Raw genomic sequence first — 20,242 nt, forward strand, 5'->3', positions numbered from 1 at the left:
AGAGCCAGTTTTATCATAGCGCTTGACAGGTTTTGCGACTGCACTTGAAGAAACTTTCAAAGTTCTTGACATTTTCTGGATTACCTGACCTTCTTATCTTAAAGTAATGATGGACTGTTGTTTCTCTTTGTTTATTTGATCTGTTCTTGCCATAATACGGACTTGGTCTTTTACCAAATAGATAGTCCAAATAAATGAAATGTGTGGATGAACCAGAGGGCCGGGTGAGATTTGGCTGTAAAAAGAAAAAAGTCTTTAGTATGTTAATATTTTTATTAATATGTTTTGGGGATGTATCTCCCCTGTGAGTGTTAACTACATGTGTCTGTTTTCTCAATAAAGAGCCCAAAAAGCTATTCAGCTCTTCTACAGGATATGCTTGATCTAATTTCCCAATCATTCAATAATTACAATAGGGAGACCTTCCATCAAAGACTTCTGAAAGTATATCCGGAGAAGGAAATAAATGTAAAATAATGAAAGATTTAGCTCAATGGACAACAGAGACGTTAGTGTGTTCTGGGTTTCAAAGATTCCTGCTGTCTAAACACTCTCTCTCTCTCGCTCTCTCTCTCTGTCTCCTTCTCTCACTCTTTCCCTCACTCACTCACTCACTCACTCACTCACTCACTCACTCACTCACTCACTCACTCACTCACTCACTCACTCACTCACTCACTCACTCGCTCACTCACTCACTCACTCCTCCCTTCCTTCTCACTCTTTCTCCCCCTCTCTCTCTCTCTCCCTTCCTTCTCACTCTTTCCCCCTCCCTCTCTCTCTCTCTCCCTTCCTTCTCACTCTCCCCCCTCTCTCTCTCTCTCCCTTCCTTCTCACTCTTTCCCCCTCCCTCTCTCTCTCTCTCCCTTCCTTCTCACTCTTTCCCCCTTCCTCTCTCTCTCTCTCTCCCTTCCTTCTCACTCTTTCTCCCCCCTCCCTCTCTCTCTCTCTCCCTTCCTTCTCACTCTTTCCCCCTCCCTCTCTCTCTCTCTCTCCCTTCCTTCTCACTCTTTCCCCCTCCCTCTCTCTCACTCACTCCCTTCCTTCTCACTCTTTCCCCCTCCCTCTCTCTCTCTCTCTGCAGGAGGTCCATGAGATTCTGAGAGAATACGAGCTCAAGTACTGCTTTGTGGACCGCACCAAAGGGACAGGTAAACCAAACCACCCCCATTTCTCCAAACCATCACCATTCTCTTCAGTTCACAGAACAACCCCACCATGTCTGTCCAGTCCTTTTCTCTTTTCCTGGTTAGAGAGAATGGCTGTATTTAGCGTAGAGCGAGAGGGGGAGCCAAACTCGAAAACCTTTTGAAACACAGATCTGCAAACAGCTGAGATGTTGTGGCTGAGGCGGGGGGCACTAAAGTTTAATGCTGTTTAATTGCTGATGAGAACTTAATGAGAAACGGCCTTATCCATGGTGTATGTGATGAGAAACAGCCTTATCCACAGCTCATGTCACACTGTTAATTAGTCCAACAGACCGTTGTGTCAAGGTAGGATGGGTTCTGACATACTAGTAGAAGTATATAAAGAATGTCGGAGACTCTATACATTTAAAAAAAAACTGTATTTAATTGTCTTAATACGGATCCCTTGGTGATATTATGAGAGCTCCGCTTCTCTCTCTCTCTCTCTCGCGCGCTCTCTCTCTCTCTCTCTCTCTGTCTCTCTCTCCTCTCATCAATAGAGGTACATGCTTTGAATAGCCTAGCTCTTTTAGAGAAGGTAGCTAGTTGCAGAACTTAATGCGTCAGTGGAATTGTTATGATCGCCGTTTTGAATTCAAAGACGGAGTAAGAACTATTTTGAATCAAATCTCATTTAAATTGGGGGAGCTTCAAAGAGATTGCCAGTGAGAGGAGGGAAGAGAGAGAGAGAGTGGGTTTTCTATCAAATACCATACCACAGCAGCACAGTAGCATATCTATTATCTGGTGTCGTCTCTGAGGCCAGGACCAGTATTGTCAAGATCAGAAATCTTTAACTTCAGACACAGCGAGTCGATCACAGAGAAGATCTGACAGCATTTGAACTCTGTTATTAATCTTTTCGATATTTTCCCCCCTCTTACACACATGCAGGCTGTCTAGCGCACACACATGCTCATGTTTGTACCACACACACTTTTGTCTATCACAGAAGTCAGGATGATTGTGTGTGTTCTAAGTATCCCAGGCTAGCTGACTGAGCAGTAGGCACACCACAGGGCATGTGAGAGGGAGGCGTGTTACTCCAAGCCTGATTAGCAGGTGTTACACTGTAATCTTTCCCCTTGTCAATCACTGTCTCCCCAACCACCACCACACAGCAAACCTGCCACTGACTTCAGCTGCCACTATGCTCTGAATTACCCATAGTCAATTATTATTTTACGAGTGGTCCCAACGATTGTCTGTCGACTCAGATCATGGATGAAGAGATGAGAGCATCTTCAACAAGGAGCTAGCAAGGTATGTTAAGCTAGCTAGCTGGTTAAGCACACAATGCATTAGGTATGTTAAGATAGCTAGCTCCAATGAACTTATCCTCTGCAGCAGAGGTAACTCTGGGTCTTCTTTTCCTGTGGCGGTCCTCATGAGAGCCAGTTTGATCATAGCGCTTGATGGTTTTTGCGACTCCGCTGGAAGAAACTTTCAAAGTTCTTGAAATTTTCCGTATTGACTGACCTTCTTAACTTAAAGCAATGATTAACTGTTGTTTCTCTTTGCTTATTTGATCTGTTCTTGCCATAATATGGACTTGGTATTTTACCAAATAGAGCTATCTTCTGTATACCACCCCAATCTGTCTGCTAGCTCAGTGGTTCTCAAATGACCCGGACCTGGTCCCCAAAAAGCAGTGGTTCAAAGCCCGTGACTCCACCTCCCCCTACCTATGCATGCATGCACAATCGCTGCGCAATGTAGCCTGTCATTACAACCTACAGGATCCAACCTTTTTTTAATTTCAATTTTCACCCAAATATAACTGCCTGTAGCTAAGCACCTGAGGCAAGGATATGCATATTCCTGATACCATTTGAAAGGAAACACTTTGAAGTTTGTGGAAATGTGAAATTAATGTAGTAGAATATAACACATTAGAACTGGTAAATATTTTTTTTAAATTTAAAAAACATATTTGAAATGCAAGAGAAAGGCCATAATGTATTATTCTAGCCCAGGTGCAATTTAGATTTTGGCCACTAGATGGTAGCAGTGCACACTACCTTTTAAAAGTTTGGGGTCACTGAGAAATATACTTTTTTTCCATGGAAACATACATGAAATGAGTTTCAAAATGAATAGGAAATATAGTCAAAACGTTGAGAAGGTTAGAAATAATGATTTTTAATTGAATAAATACAGTTGAAGTCGGAAGTTTACATACACTTAGGTTGGAGTCTTTAAAACTGGTTTTTCAACCACTCTACAAACTTCTTGTTAACCAACTATAGTTTTGGCAAGTCGGTTAGGACATCTACTTTGTGGATGGCACACGTTATTTTTCCAACAATTGTTTACAGACAGATTATTTTACTTATAATTCACTGTATCACAATTCCAGTGGGTCTACTAATTGTAGACCTCCACAAGTCTGGTTCATCCTTGGGAGCAATTTCCAAACACCTGAAGGTACCACGTTCATCTGTACAAACAATAGTACGCAAGTATAAACACCATGGGACCACGCAGCCGCCATACAAAAGTATCTATATCCATAGTCAAATGAGTCCTATATCGACATAACCTGAAAGTCCACTCAGCAAGGAAGAAGCCACTGCTCAAAAATGTAGTTCCTCGGCGTACACATCAAGGACAAACTGAAATGGTCCACCCACACAGACAGTGTGGTGAAGAAGGTACAACAGCACCTCTTCAACCTCAGGAGGCTGAAGAAATTTGGCTTGTCATATAAAACTCTCACAAACTTGTACAGAACAAGCTTGTACGGATGCACAATTGAGAGCATTCTGTCGGGCTGCATCACCGCCTGGTACGGGAACTGGACCGCCCACAACCAGAGGGCGGTGCGGTCTGCACATCACATCACTGGGGGAAAAAAAACTACCTGCCCTCCAGGACACCTACAGCACCTAATGCCACAGGAAGGCCAAAAAGATCATCAAGGACAACAACCACCTGAGCCACTACCTGTTCACCCCGCTATCATCCAGAAGGCGATGTTAGTACATGTGCATCAAAGCTGGGACCGAGAGACTGAAATACAGCTTCTATCTCAAGGCCATCAGACTGTTCAACAGGCATCACTAACACAGAGAGGCTGCTGCCTACATACACACTTTAAATCATTGGCCACTTTAATAAATGGATCACTAGCCACTTTAATAATGCCACTTTAATAATGTTTACATATCTTGCAGTACTCATCTCATTTGTACAGTTGAAGTTGGAAGTTTACATACACTGAGGTTGGAGTCATTAAAACTTGTTTTTCAACCACTCTACAAACTTCTTGTTAACCAACTATAGTTTTGGCAAGTCGGTTAGGACATCTACTTTGTGGATGGCACACGTTATTTTTCCAACAATTGTTTACAGACAGATGATTTCACTTATAATTCCCTGTATCACAATTCCAGTGGGTCAGAAGTTTACATACACTAAGTTGACTGTGCCAGCTTGGACAATTACAGAAAATGATGTCAAGACTTTAGAAGCTTCTGATAGGCTAATTGACATGATTTGAGTCAATTGGAGGTGCACCTGTGGATGTATTTCAAGGCCTACCTTCAAACTCAGTGCCTCTTTGCTTGACATCATGGGAAAGTCAAAAGAAATCAGCCATTGTAGACCTCCACAATTCTGGGTCACACTTGGGAGCAATTTCCAAATGCCCGAAGGTACCACGTTCATCTATACAAACAATAGTACGCAAGTATAAACACCATGGGATCAACACAGCTGTCATTCCGCTCAGGAAGGAGACTCATTCTGTCTCCTAGAGATGAAGGTACATTGGTGCGAAAAGTGCATATCAATCCCAGAACAACAGCAAAGGACCTTGTGAAGATGCTGGAGGAAACAGGTACAAAAGTATGTATATCCACAGTAAAACGAGTCCTTTATCGACATAACCTGAAAGGCTGCTCAGCAAGGAAGAAGCCACTGCTCCAAAACTGCCATAAAAAAGCCAGACTACAGTTTGCAATTGCACATGGGGACAAAGATCCTACTTTTTGGAGAAATGTCCTCTGGTCTGATGAAACAAAAATGGAACTGTTTGGCCATAATGACCATTGTTATGTTTTGATTAAAAAGGTGGAGGCAAGCCGAAGAACACCATCCCAACCGTGAAGCACGGGGTGGCAGCATCATGTTATGAGGGTGCTTTGCTACAGGAGGGACTGGTGCACTTCACAAAATAGATGGCATCATTAGGAGGGATATTATGTGGATATATTGAAGCAACATCTCAAGACATCAGTCAGGAAGTTAAAGCTTGGTCGCAAATGGGTCTTCCAAATGGACAATGACCCCAAGCATACTTCCAAAGTTGTGGCAAAATGGCATAATGTCAACAAAGTCAAGGTATTGGAGTGGCCATCACAAAGCCCTGACCTCAATCCCATAGAAAAGTTGTGGGCAGAACTGAAAAAGCATGTGCGAGCAAGGAGGCCTATCAATCTGACTCAGTTACACCAGCTCTGGCAGGAGGAATGGGCCAAACTTCACCCAACTTGTTGTGGGAAGCTTGTGGAAGGCTACCCAAAACGTTTGACCCAAGTTAAACAATTTAAAGGCAATACTACCAAATACTAATTGAGTGTATGTAAACTTCTGACCCACTGGGAATGCTATTATTCTGACATTTCACATTCTTAAAATAAAGTGGTGATCCAAATTGACCGGGAATTTTTACAGGGAATTTTTACTAGGATTAAATGTCAGGAATGAAATGTATTTGGCTAAAGTGTATGTAAACTTCCGACTTCAACTGTATATACTGTATTTTATACCATCTATTGCATCTTGCCTATGCCACTCTGTTATTGCTCATCCGTGTATTTATATGTACATATTCTTATTCCATTCCTTTACTTTAATTTGTGTGTACAAGGTAGTTGCTGTGAAATTGTTAGATTACATGTTAGATATTACTGCACTGTCAGAACTAGAAGCACAAGCATTTCGCTACACTAGTAATAACATCTGCTAACCATGTGTTTGTGACCAATACTTTTTGATTTGATGTTTTGCACATTTGTTACAAAACATAGGCAGATAATTTCGAGTCCAAGTCAAGTCTCAAGTTATTTGATTTTCTATCAAGTCGAGTCTCAAGTCATCAAATTCGTTACTTGAGTCAGACTCGAGTCCAAGTCATGTGACTCAAGTCCACACCTTTGCATGTATATACAGTATGTGTACAGTCTGCCCGCTTAATGCTGAATTAGCTAAACACCATGTTTCATTTGGATGTAGTATCTATTGTATGGGATGTACATTTCATCACCCTCTTGGGGGAATTTAGATACAGATTTTTAAGGTGATTTTATTGGGCCGTGTTTTTATTCATGGGAAAGAAACCCTGTCATATAATATATTGCTGACTGTATCTCACAGACGGCTTGGTTTGCCCTACGTGTCAAATAAGTCGGGCGTTTCTGAGAATTCCTGGGAATGAGAATTGGCTGGCAACACCTGTCGTGTGATGATTCCTTTGAACAAAACAACAGAGAGTAATTCCAAAGGAAACTCCAGGTTTTCAACCTGTCTCTTGCCTGGAGGAGGCTAGCTACAGTAGAGAGAGAGAGGACTGCTGGTGTGTTTTATCAGACATCAATGTAAGCATGTGTATGTCGGTTATTAGGTTCCTAATAACACTAATTGACATGTATGGCTGCTCCATCTCTGACATCAGATCTGCAACCATATAGAAACTTGAAGTAATTTAGGGCATATTAGTGTGTGCTTGCGTGCCTGCATTCATGCGTGTGTGTGGGTGTAGCTCTTTGTAAGAGTGATTGACTGTCTGCCCGGACTGTGTCTCTGAAAATGTGTTTGGCAATGACTCTCTGCATGCGTGTGTGTGTCACTCTCTCTCTCTCTGTAAGGATTTCCGTTTCTCAGTAGTTTCTTTAGGAAATGAGAGTATTTCTCCCTCTTTATCCCCTATTTTAACTTTACTCTGCTCTCACTTCAGTGCAAATTCGAGCCAGGCATCTGTTGCAGCTCAAGTGGACTACAAAACCTACAATGCAATGCTATCTCTCTGGCTACACTACATGACCAAAAGTACGTGTACACCTGCTCGTGGAACATCTCATTCCAAAATGATGGGCATGAATATGGAGTTGGTGATAGTGTGTTGTCCTCTAGCTCCAGTGACGAGAACTATGTAGCTATGAAGCATTACTGCACGATTTCCTGATTTCAAAGATGAACCACTTAGAAGTTAAATCATGGGGATCATTTTAGTTTTACCCACTGATAGAACATAGACTTTCATCAAATTGCTAGGAGTTTCATGATTTTTATTTCTGGGGGTGGATTATCCCTATAAGACCACCTCGTTACGGAGTGTTTCGGTGTTAATTTAACAGTTACCATCTATCATTACCAATATATTATATATGCACTAGACGACTGACAGGGGGCGCGGTTTTGAAGCCACCGTACCTCCATCTCTTAACTCCTCCACCGTTGTAAAATATATTTTGGAAGCTATAGAAATGTCTTTTATTACAGAAGCCTCAATGCATACTTTTAAATTGTGAGCTAAACATATATTTTTAGAACGTACTAATGTTACTGCCTCCACAACAATAAAAATACTTAAAATACATGTCATTTTGTCCTTAAAACAGCAACCCAGGGTTTATATACATCATTGGTCATTACCTGGCCTCCCATCCCACTGGCATTGGATAAAACCTCAGCCAGTCCAGCCATAGAGCTTCCATAGAGTGATCCGGAGTGGAATTCGGAATTCCGAAGGTATGTGAGGCGTTCCGGAACTGTCCGCTGAGATGACAATGGAAGAGGTCAGCAGGGGAATCCTGGCCACACAATGGGCCTTTTGTGTGAGCCGTACTGTCCATATAATGAAGACACTGAGTAATAGAGGAGCCCTGCACGGTTCAAAGCTAACTGGCCCAGACCTTTGTACTTGACACAAAATGGACTTCAGCCCACACAGTCCCATCAGCGACTTCATGAATGTTTGTCTCTGATGTACACTAAACCTCTGTGGTGCATATGACGTATGTGCTGTGCAGTCATTTTCTTTTGAAATCTGGGGTTGAACCATCATTATACCTTAGCTACACTGGCCTTCCATCCACGTGCGCCATCGCGCACATGTTGATTTTGTCTATCCACACCAAAAGTGGTCTTGAAATGCAAGTTAAAACACCAAAACCAACTGTGAACCAACTTAATTAATTTGGGGACCGGTGGAAACACACAAACATTCATGGTCATTTAGCTAGATTGCTGTTGCTAACTAGTTCGTCCTGGGAGATAAACATTGGGTTGTTATTTTACCTGAAATGCATACCGTGCTTTAAAAAAAATAGATATTTGTAGAATTTTGACCTGGAGTCGTACAAAATATAGTGTTTCTCTACTCTGACGATTAACCCACAGATGAAAAGGGAATGCGAGTTAGTTTGTAGTTGGTTATCTTTGATTAGTCTCTCCTTGTTCGTCTTTCAAACATCTACGTGGGTTTGTATGTTCGTGAAAACTAATGAGTATATGAGAGAGGCAGGACTTTAAGCAAGTCAAGCTTCTTGAATTGAACCAAGTTTTATTTGAGCCTTCGGGCAAAGCAGACACCCGTTGACGCACGCGAGCGGTGTGGAAGAAATTATTGAATAACATGTACGTGTACATTTATTTTGCAACGCTCGCACATACAACATGGCCGGTCTGCTTTCCCTGTTAGGATGCTCTTTATGTTTTGTTATGGTGAGTTGTTGTCTAAGGATTCCCGAGGGACTCGTCTTTCTACCTTTGTGTTTTCAAAGATTCACAGATTTCATTATTTGACAATTTCAGTATTTCTCTACTGTTCAATAGGTTCCTTTAAATTGCAAGCTGACTATGATCACTCTATTCGTATAGGATGTTTAGGAGTCATGTTCAGCTGTAAAGAGACAGAAATAGGAACTGTAAAGAGACAGGAAGGAGAACTGTAAAGAGACAGGAAGAGGCACTGTAAAGAGACAGGAAGAGGAACTGTAAAGAGACAGGAAGAGGCACTGTAAAGAGACAGGTAGAGGCACTGTAAAGAGACAGGAAGAGCATCTGTGAACAGACAGGAAGAGGCACTGTAAAGAGACAGGAAGAGGCACTGTAAAGAGACAGGAAGAGGCACTGTAAAGAGACAGGATGAAGAACTGTAAAGAGACAGGAAGAGGAACTAAAAACTGACAGGAAGAGGCACTGTCAAGAGACAGGAAGAGGAACAGTAAAGAGACAGGAAGAGGAACTGTAAAGAGACAGGAAGAGGCACTGTCAAGAGACAGGAAGAGGAACTGTAAAGAAACAGGAAGAGGCACTGTAAAGAGACAGGATGAGGCACTGTAAAGAGACAGGAAGAGGAACTCTAAAGAGACAGGAAGAGGCACTGTAAATAGACAGGAAGAGGCACTGTAAATAGACAGGAAGAGGCACTGTAAAGAGACAGGAAGAGGCACTGTAAAGAGACAGGAAGAGGCACTGTAAAGAGACAGGAGGAGGCACTGTAAAGAGACAGGAGGAGGAACTGTAAAGAGACAGGAAGAGGCACTGTAAAGAAACGGGAAGAGGCACTGTAAAGAGACGGGAAGAGGCACTGTAAAAAGACAGGAAGAGGCACTGTAAATAGACAGGAAGAGGCACTGTAAAGAAACAGGAAGAGGCACTGTAAAGAGACAGGAAGAGGTACTGTAAAGAGACAGGAGGAGGCACTGTAAAGAGACAGGAGGAGAAACTGTAAAGAGACAGGAAGAGGCACTGTAAAGAAAAGGGAAGAGGCACTGTAAAGAGACGGGAAGAGGCACTGTAAAAAGACAGGAAGAGGCACTGTAAAGAAACAGGAAGAGGCACTGTAAAGAGAGAGGAAGATGAACAGTAAAGAGACAGGAAGAGGCACTGTAAAGAGACAGGAAGAGGCACTGTAAAGAAACAGGAAGAGGCACTGTAAAGAGACCGGAAGAAGCACTGTAAAGAGACAGGAAGAGGCACTGTAAAGAAACAGGAAGAGGCACTGTAAAGAGACAGGAAGAGGCACTGTAAAGAGACAGGAAGAGGAACTGTAAAGAGACAGGAAGAGGCACTGTAAAGAAACAGGAAGAGGCACTGTAAAGAGACAGGAAGGGGCACTGTAAAGAGACAGGAAGAGGCACTGTAAAGAGACAGGAGGAGGAACTGTAAAGAGACAGGAAGAGACACTGTAAAGAGACCGGAAGAGGCACTGTAAAGAGACAGGAAGAGGCACTGTAAAGAAACAGGAAGAGGCACTGTAAAGAGACAGGAAGATGAACAGTAAAGAGACAGGAAGAGGCACTGTAAAGAGACAGGAAGAGGCACTGTAAAGAGACAGGAAGAGGCACTGTAAAGAAACAGGAAGAGGCACTGTAAAGAGACAGGAAGATGAACTGTAAAGAGACAGGAAGAGGCACTGTAAAGAAACAGGAAGAGGCACTGTAAAGAGACAGGAAGAGGAACTGTAAAGAGACAGGAAGAGGCACTGTAAAGAAACAGGAAGAGGCACTGTAAAGAAACAGGAAGAGGCACTGTAAAGAGACAGGAAGAGGCTCTGTAAAGAGACAAGAAGGGGCACTGTAAAGAGACAGGAAGAGGCACTGTAAAGAGACCGAAGAGGCACTGTAAATAAACAGGAAGAGGCACTGTAAAGAGACAGGAAGATGAACTGTAAAGAGACAGGAAGATGAACAGTAAAGAAACAGGAAGAGGCACTGTAAAGAAACAGGAAGAGGCACTGTAAAGAGACAGGAAGATGAACTGTAAAGAGACAGGAAGAGGCACTGTAAAGAGACCGGAAGAGGCACTGTAAAGAAACAGGAAGAGGCACTGTAAAGAGACAGGAAGATGAACTGTAAAGAGACAGGAAGATGAACAGTAAAGAGACAGGAAGATGAACAGTAAAGAGACAGGAAGATGAACAGTAAAGAGACAGGAAGATGAACAGTAAAGAGACAGGAAGAGGAACTGTAAAGAGACAGGAAGATGAACAGTATAGAGACGGGAAGATGAACAGTAAAGAGACAGGAAGAGGAACTGTAAAGAGACAGGAAGATGAACAGTAAAGAGACAGGAAGATGAACAGTAAAGAGACAGGAAGATGAACTGTAAAGAGACAGGAAGATGAACAGTAAAGAGACAGGAAGAGGCACTGTAAAGAAACAGGAAGAGGCACTGTAAAGAGACAGGAAGATGAACTGTAAAGAGACAGGAAGAGGCACTGTAAAGAGACCGGAAGAGGCACTGTAAAGAAACAGGAAGAGGCACCGTAAAGAGACAGGAAGATGAACTGTAAAGAGACAGGAAGATGAACAGTAAAGAGACAGGAAGATGAACTGTAAAGAAACAGGAAGAGGCACTGTAAAGAGACAGGAAGAGGCACTGTAAAGAGACTGGAAGATGAACAGTAAAGAGACAGGAAGATGAACAGTAAAGAGACAGGAAGATGAACTGTAAAGAAACAGGACGAGGCACTGTAAAGAGACAGGAAGAGGTACTGTAAAGAGACAGGAGGAGGCACTGTAAAGAGACAGGAGGAGAAACTGTAAAGAGACAGGAAGAGGCACTGTAAAGAAACGGGAAGAGGCACTGTAAAGAGACGGGAAGAGGCACTGTAAAAAGACAGGAAGAGGCACTGTAAAGAAACAGGAAGAGGCACTGTAAAGAGAGAGGAAGATGAACAGTAAAGAGACAGGAAGAGGCACTGTAAAGAGACAGGAAGAGGCACTGTAAAGAAACAGGAAGAGGCACTGTAAAGAGACCGGAAGAAGCACTGTAAAGAGACAGGAAGAGGCACTGTAAAGAAACAGGAAGAGGCACTGTAAAGAGACAGGAAGAGGCACTGTAAAGAGACAGGAAGAGGAACTGTAAAGAGACAGGAAGAGGCACTGTAAAGAAACAGGAAGAGGCACTGTAAAGAGACAGGAAGAGGCTCTGTAAAGAGGCAGGAAGGGGCACTGTAAAGAGACAGGAAGAGGCACTGTAAAGAGACAGGAGGAGGAACTGTAAAGAGACAGGAAGAGACACTGTAAAGAGACCGGAAGAGGCACTGTAAAGAGACAGGAAGAGGCACTGTAAAGAAACAGGAAGAGGCACTGTAAAGAGACAGGAAGATGAACAGTAAAGAGACAGGAAGAGGCACTGTAAAGAGACAGGAAGAGGCACTGTAAAGAGACAGGAAGAGGCACTGTAAAGAAACAGGAAGAGGCACTGTAAAGAGACAGGAAGATGAACTGTAAAGAGACAGGAAGAGGCACTGTAAAGAAACAGGAAGAGGCACTGTAAAGAGACAGGAAGAGGAACTGTAAAGAGACAGGAAGAGGCACTGTAAAGAAACAGGAAGAGGCACTGTAAAGAAACAGGAAGAGGCACTGTAAAGAGACAGGAAGAGGCTCTGTAAAGAGACAAGAAGGGGCACTGTAAAGAGACAGGAAGAGGCACTGTAAAGAGACCGGAAGAGGCACTGTAAATAAACAGGAAGAGGCACTGTAAAGAGACAGGAAGATGAACTGTAAAGAGACAGGAAGATGAACAGTAAAGAAACAGGAAGAGGCACTGTAAAGAAACAGGAAGAGGCACTGTAAAGAGACAGGAAGATGAACTGTAAAGAGACAGGAAGAGGCACTGTAAAGAGACCGGAAGAGGCACTGTAAAGAAACAGGAAGAGGCACTGTAAAGAGACAGGAAGATGAACTGTAAAGAGACAGGAAGATGAACAGTAAAGAGACAGGAAGATGAACAGTAAAGAGACAGGAAGATGAACAGTAAAGAGACAGGAAGATGAACAGTAAAGAGACAGGAAGAGGAACTGTAAAGAGACAGGAAGATGAACAGTATAGAGACAGGAAGATGAACGTAAAGAGACAGGAAGAGGAACTGTAAAGAGACAGGAAGATGAACAGTAAAGAGACAGGAAGATGAACTGTAAAGAGACAGGAAGATGAACAGTAAAGAGACAGGAAGAGGCACTGTAAAGAAACAGGAAGAGGCACTGTAAAGAGACAGGAAGATGAACTGTAAAGAGACAGGAAGAGGCACTGTAAAGAGACCGGAAGAGGCACTGTAAAGAAACAGGAAGAGGCACCGTAAAGAGACAGGAAGATGAACTGTAAAGAGACAGGAAGATGAACAGTAAAGAGACAGGAAGATGAACTGTAAAGAAACAGGAAGAGGCACTGTAAAGAGACTGGAAGATGAACAGTAAAGAGACAGGAAGATGAACAGTAAAGAGACAGGAAGATGAACTGTAAAGAAACAGGACGAGGCACTGTAAAGAGACAGGAAGAGGAACTGTAAAGAGACAGGAAGATGAACTGTAAAGAGACAGAAAGAGGCACTGTAAAGAGACAGGAAGGGGCACTGTAAAGAAACAGGAAGATGAACAGTCAAGAAACAGGAAGGTGAACTGTAAAGTAACAGGAAGAGGCACTGTAAAGAGACAGGAAGATGAACAGTAAAAAGACAGGAAGATGAACAGTAAAGAGACAGGAAGATGAACAGTAAAGAGACAGGAAGAAGAACAGTTAAGAGACAGGAAGAGGAACTGTAAAGAGACAGGAAGATGAACTGTAAAGAGACAGGAAGAGGCACTGTAAAGAGACTGTAAAGAGACAGGAAGAGGAACTGTAAAGAGACAGGAAGAGGAACTGTAAAGAAACAGGAAGAGGAACTGTAAAGAGACAGGAAGAGGAATTGTAAAGAAACAGGAAGAGGCACTGTAAAGAGACAGGAAGAGGAACTGTAAAGAGACAGGAAGAGGCACTGTAAAGAGACAGGAAGAGGAACTGTAAAGAGACAGGAAGAGGCACTGTAAAGAAACAGGAAGAGGCACTGTAAAGAGACAGGAAGAGGCTCTGTAAAGAGGCAGGAAGGGGCACTGTAAAGAGACAGGAAGAGGCACTGTAAAGAGACAGGAGGAGGAACTGTAAAGAGACAGGAAGAGACACTGTAAAGAGACCGGAAGAGGCACTGTAAAGAGACAGGAAGAGGCACTGTAAAGAAACAGGAAGAGGCACTGTAAAGAGACAGGAAGATGAACAGTAAAGAGACAGGAAGAGGCACTGTAAAGAGACAGGAAGAGGCACTGTAAAGAGACAGGAAGAGGCACTGTAAAGAAACAGGAAGAGGCACTGTAAAGAGACAGGAAGATGAACTGTAAAGAGACAGGAAGAGGCACTGTAAAGAAACAGGAAGAGGCACTGTAAAGAGACAGGAAGAGGAACTGTAAAGAGACAGGAAGAGGCACTGTAAAGAAACAGGAAGAGGCACTGTAAAGAAACAGGAAGAGGCACTGTAAAGAGACAGGAAGAGGCTCTGTAAAGAGACAAGAAGGGGCACTGTAAAGAGACAGGAAGAGGCACTGTAAAGAGACCGGAAGAGGCACTGTAAATAAACAGGAAGAGGCACTGTAAAGAGACAGGAAGATGAACTGTAAAGAGACAGGAAGATGAACAGTAAAGAAACAGGAAGAGGCACTGTAAAGAAACAGGAAGAGGCACTGTAAAGAGACAGGAAGATGAACTGTAAAGAGACAGGAAGAGGCACTGTAAAGAGACCGGAAGAGGCACTGTAAAGAAACAGGAAGAGGCACTGTAAAGAGACAGGAAGATGAACTGTAAAGAGACAGGAACATGAACAGTAAAGAGACAGGAAGATGAACAGTAAAGAGACAGGAAGATGAACAGTAAAGAGACAGGAAGATGAACAGTAAAGAGACAGGAAGAGGAACTGTAAAGAGACAGGAAGATGAACAGTATAGAGACAGGAAGATGAACAGTAAAGAGACAGGAAGAGGAACTGTAAAGAGACAGGAAGATGAACAGTAAAGAGACAGGAAGATGAACTGTAAAGAGACAGGAAGATGAACAGTAAAGAGACAGGAAGAGGCACTGTAAAGAAACAGGAAGAGGCACTGTAAAGAGACAGGAAGATGAACTGTAAAGAGACAGGAAGAGGCACTGTAAAGAGACCGGAAGAGGCACTGTAAAGAAACAGGAAGAGGCACCGTAAAGAGACAGGAAGATGAACTGTAAAGAGACAGGAAGATGAACAGTAAAGAGACAGGAAGATGAACTGTAAAGAAACAGGAAGAGGCACTGTAAAGAGACAGGAAGAGGCACTGTAAAGAGACTGGAAGATGAACAGTAAAGAGACAGGAAGATGAACAGTAAAGAGACAGGAAGATGAACTGTAAAGAAACAGGACGAGGCACTGTAAAGAGACAGGAAGAGGAACTGTAAAGAGACAGGAAGATGAACTGTAAAGAGACAGAAAGAGGCACTGTAAAGAGACAGGAAGGGGCACTGTAAAGAAACAGGAAGATGAACAGTCAAGAAACAGGAAGGTGAACTGTAAAGTAACAGGAAGAGGCACTGTAAAGAGACAGGAAGATGAACAGTAAAGAGACAGGAAGATGAACAGTAAAGAGACAGGAAGATGAACAGTAAAGAGACAGGAAGAAGAACAGTTAAGAGACAGGAAGAGGAACTGTAAAGAGACAGGAAGATGAACTGTAAAGAGACAGGAAGAGGCACTGTAAAGAGACGGGAAGAGGCACTGTAAAGAGACAGGAAGAGGAACTGTAAAGAGACAGGAAGAGGAACTGTAAAGAAACAGGAAGAGGAACTGTAAAGAGACAGGAAGAGGAATTGTAAAGAAACAGGAAGAGGCACTGTAAAGAGACAGGAAGATGAACAGTAAAAAAACAGTAAGAGGCACTGTAAAGAAACAGGAAGAGGCACTTCAAAGAGACAGGAAGATGAACAGCAAAGAGACAGGAAGAGGCACTGTAAAGAAACAGGAAGAGGCACTGTAAAGAGACAGGAAGATGAACTGTAAAGAGACAGGAAGAGGAACTGTAAAGAAACAGGAAGAGGCACTGTCAAGAGGCAGGAAGAGGAACTGTAAATGGACAGGAAGAGGCACTGTCAAGAGACAGGAAGAGGAACTGTAAAGAAACAGGAATAAGCACTGTGAAGAGACAGGAAGAGGAACTGTAAAGAGACAGGAAGAAGAACTGTAAAGAAACAGGAAGAGGCACTGTGAAGAGACAGGAAGAGGAACTGTAAAGAGACAGGAAGAGGCACTTTAAAGAGACAGGAAGAGGCACTGTCAAGAGACAGGAAGAGGAACTGTCAAGAGACAGGAAGAGGAACTGTAAAGAGACAGGAAGAGGAACTGTAAAGAGACAGGAAGAGGCACTGTAAAGAGACAGGAAGAGGAACTGTATAGAGACAGGAAGAGGAACTGTAAAGAAACAGGAAGAGGACCTGTAAAGAGACAGGAAGAGGAATTGTAAAGAAACAGGAAGAGGATTTGTAAAGAAACAGGAAGATGAACAGTAAAGAGACAGGAAGAGGAACTGTAAAGAGACAGGAAGATGAACAGTAAAGAGACAGGAAGATGAACAGTAAAGAGACAGGAAGAGGAACTGTAAAGAGACCGGAAGATGAACAGTGTACTATGAAAGTCAAGTACATTGCTTGAAGAAGGAGAGCTTGTATCCTATCTGACCAGGGCCGGTCTGCCATTCAAGCAAAATATTTTGCGCCCCTGCTTTTGACAAAGTGGGCACTGCTTATCGAAGGACGGCATCAGTGCTCACGTAAAACGCCCCTATGCCACTGGTTAAGAGAAATTGTTTTGGTTTTAGGGCAGGACAATGTGAGTTTTGCTCAGAAATTGCCACCCTCGACAATGTACCACCTTAAGCAGCTGCATAATGAGCGGGCCCGGCCATGTATCTGACAGCCTGCAACATCCTATTATATAACCCACTGTACTGAAGCTCCACATCCATGTGGTTTCTACTAGCCAATGACCTAAAGATGCTACATGTTTATAGAACCACATCTGTTTCTGAGAGGGCAATGTTCTGACTAGCCCTTTCCCTGTTATTGTATAATATCAACAAAGACTCTTTATCTAAATGTGTTAAAGCCTTTAGATGTAAATTGTCGTCTCTTTTGACTCCTGGAAATTTGCCACAAACTAAAGGCACAGACAAACCGGTTGGATTGTCAAGCGTCTGCCGGCCTGGAGTACTTAGCAAACTGATTCGACATGTATCAAATCAGGTTGTATTAGTCGCATAAACATATTTAGCAGATGTTATTGCAAGTGTAGTGAAATGTTTGTGTTTCTAGCTCCAACAGTGCAGTAATATCTAACAATTCACAACACAAATCTAAAAGTATGTAATGTAGAAATAGAAGAAACGGGTGGGTGGTCCCACTAGCACACAGCACCGAAAGCAAGTCAACGAACAGCCAACGAATGGCCCGTAATGTGCACACTGACAATCGGTCTGGTGAGTTTTCTCCTTAACAGATAGAGCCATTATGGGTCTACTTGTCTATAACTCAGCTCTTAGTGACAATACCACTTGAGACCTCTCAGCCCTGTAATTGCCCTGGAGGACAACTGCAGGCAGAACTATCCCTCTTTCTCTCGCTTTCTCCCCATCTCTCCCTCTTGTTATTTCTGTCTCTCTTTCCCTCTCTCTCCATCGTCATCTGTCCATCTGTTCTGTGTGAGTCAGTAGCTGTAATTGAGGGCAGCAGTGCCCATGCCAGGCCGTGCCCATGCCAGGCCGTGCCCACGCCAGGCCGTGCCCACGCCAGGCCGTGCCCACGCCAGGCCGTGCCCACGCCAGGCCGTGCCCACGCCAGGCCGTGCCCACGCCAGGCCGTGCCCACGCCAGGCCGTGCCCACGCCAGGCCGTGCCCACGCCAGGCCGTGCCCACGCCAGGCCGTGTGTGCTATGTGATAGATATGTTTTGTTTGGATTGATCCCATTCAGTAGCCAACTCATAGTTTGCCAGGTGTTCCCTGTTAAGTCCCTATTATCTCAACCTGAACAAAACAATTGGACTTGTGTTTTACTGCGTGTGTCACACTCCGCTGTCTAATTTATTTGGTTCTCCATGGCACCGCTCCTAGTTTCATAGTATTTGATGGAGCTCTGTTTGGACCCAGGAAATCAAACCTGAGAGTTCTCCTATAGGGCTCTGTCTTCTTCTATTGTTTCATCTTCCTGAGACAGTCCCATTTAAATAGGTAACAATAGCCTCAGTGATGTGCAGGTCGTTAATTAAGCTATTCGACCTCTTCACAACACCTCTCCTTGATAAACTAAAGAGCCTGTCTGTGTTTTAACTGAAAGTTTAGAAGGTCATGATGATGATGATGATGAAGGCAGTATTGGTAATGATGATGATGAAAATGAAGGCCGTATTGGTAATGATGATGATGATGAAGGCAGTATTGGTAATGATGATGATGATGAAGGCAGTATTGGTAATGATGATGATGAAAATGAAGGCCGTATTGGTAATGATGATGATGATGAAGGCAGTATTGGTAATGATGATGAAAATGAAGGCCGTATTGGTAATGATGATGATGATGAAGGCAGTATTGGTAATGATGATGATGAAAAAAATGAAGGCCGTATTGGTAATGATGATGATGATGAAGGCAGTATTGATAATTACAATGATGATTATGAAGACAGTATCGATGATGATGATGAAGACAGTAATGGTAATGATGATGATTAGAATGAAGGATCAGATATATCAGATAATGATGATGAAGATGAAGGCAGTATTGGTAATAATGATGCTGAAAATCAAGGCAGTATTGGTAATGATGAAGATGAAGACAGTATTGGTAATAATGATGCTGAAAATCAAGGCAGTATTGGTAATGATGAAGATGAAGACAGTATTGGTAATAATGATGCTGAAAATCAAGGCAGTATTGGTAATGATGAAGATGAAGACAGTATTGGTAATAATGATGATGAGAATGAAAGTAGTATTGATAATGATGATGATGATGATGAAGGCAGTATTGATGATGATGAATCGCATCCGCTACAAGACCATGGTGCTTGCCTACGGAGCTGTGAGGGGAACGGCACCTCAGTACCTCCAGACTCTGATCAGGCCCTACACCCAAATAAGGGCACTGCGTTCATCCACCTCTGGCCTGCTCGCCTCCCTACCACTGAGGAAGTACAGTTCCCGTTCAGCCCAGTCAAAACTGTTCGCTGCTCTGGCCCCCCAATGGTGGAACAAACTCCCTCACGACGCCAGGACAGCGGAGTCAATCACCACCTTCCGGAGACACCTGAAACCCCACCTCTTTAAGGAATACCTAGGATAGGATAAAGTAATCCTTCTCACCCCCCCCTTAAAATATTTAGATGCACTATTGTAAAGTGGCTGTTCCACTGGATGTCATAAGGTGAATGCACCAATTTGTAAGTCGCTCTGGATAAGAGCGTCTGCTAAATGACTTAAATGTAAAATGTAAATGTAATGAATATGAATATGAAGGCAGTATCGATGATGATAATGATGAGGAGGGTGATGAAGACAGTATCGGTAATGATGATGATGATGATGATGAAGGCAGTATTGGTAATGATGATGAGGATGCTGATGATGATGAGGATGATGAAGACAGTATCTGTAATGATGATGATGATGAAGCCAGTATTGGTAATGATGATGATGATGAAGGCAGTATTAGTAATGATGATGAGGATGCTGATGATGATGAGGATGATGAAGACAGTATCTGTAATGATGATGAAGCCAGTATCGGTAATGATGATGACGATGAAGCCAGTATTGGTAATGATGATGATGATGAATGAAGGCAGTATTAGTAATGATGATGAGGATGCTGATGATGATGAGGATGATGAAGACAGTATCTGTAATGATGATGAAGCCAGTATCGGTAATGATGATGACGATGAAGCCAGTATCGGTAATGATGATGATGATGACGATGGAGCCAGTATTGGTAATGATGATGATGAGGATGATGTAGACAGTATCTGTAATGATGATGAAGCCAGTATCGGTAATGATGATGACGATGAAGCCAGTATTGGTAATGATGATGATGATGAAGGCAGTATTAGTAATGATGATGAGGATGCTGATGATGATGAGGATGATGTAGACAGTATCTGTAATGATGATGATGATGAAGGCAGTATTAGTAATGATGATGAGGATGCTGATGAT

General features: G+C 42.9%; 1 protein-coding gene across 3 annotated transcripts in view; it reads left to right on the forward strand.

Moving 5' to 3' along the window:
- raver2 (ribonucleoprotein, PTB-binding 2) overlaps positions 1-20,242 on the forward strand; it is a 151,649-nt gene that overhangs the window by 41,481 nt on the left and 89,926 nt on the right. For all 3 annotated transcript variants that reach the window (XM_046301635.1, XM_046301636.1, XM_046301637.1), the window contains exon 2: positions 1,085-1,151. In XM_046301635.1, the coding sequence (XP_046157591.1) occupies positions 1,085-1,151 (67 nt within the window). The remainder of the gene's footprint in view (positions 1-1,084; positions 1,152-20,242) is intronic.

The sequence above is a fragment of the Oncorhynchus gorbuscha genome, linkage group LG15 (assembly GCF_021184085.1).
Source record: "Oncorhynchus gorbuscha isolate QuinsamMale2020 ecotype Even-year linkage group LG15, OgorEven_v1.0, whole genome shotgun sequence".
NCBI lineage: Eukaryota > Metazoa > Chordata > Actinopteri > Salmoniformes > Salmonidae > Oncorhynchus > Oncorhynchus gorbuscha.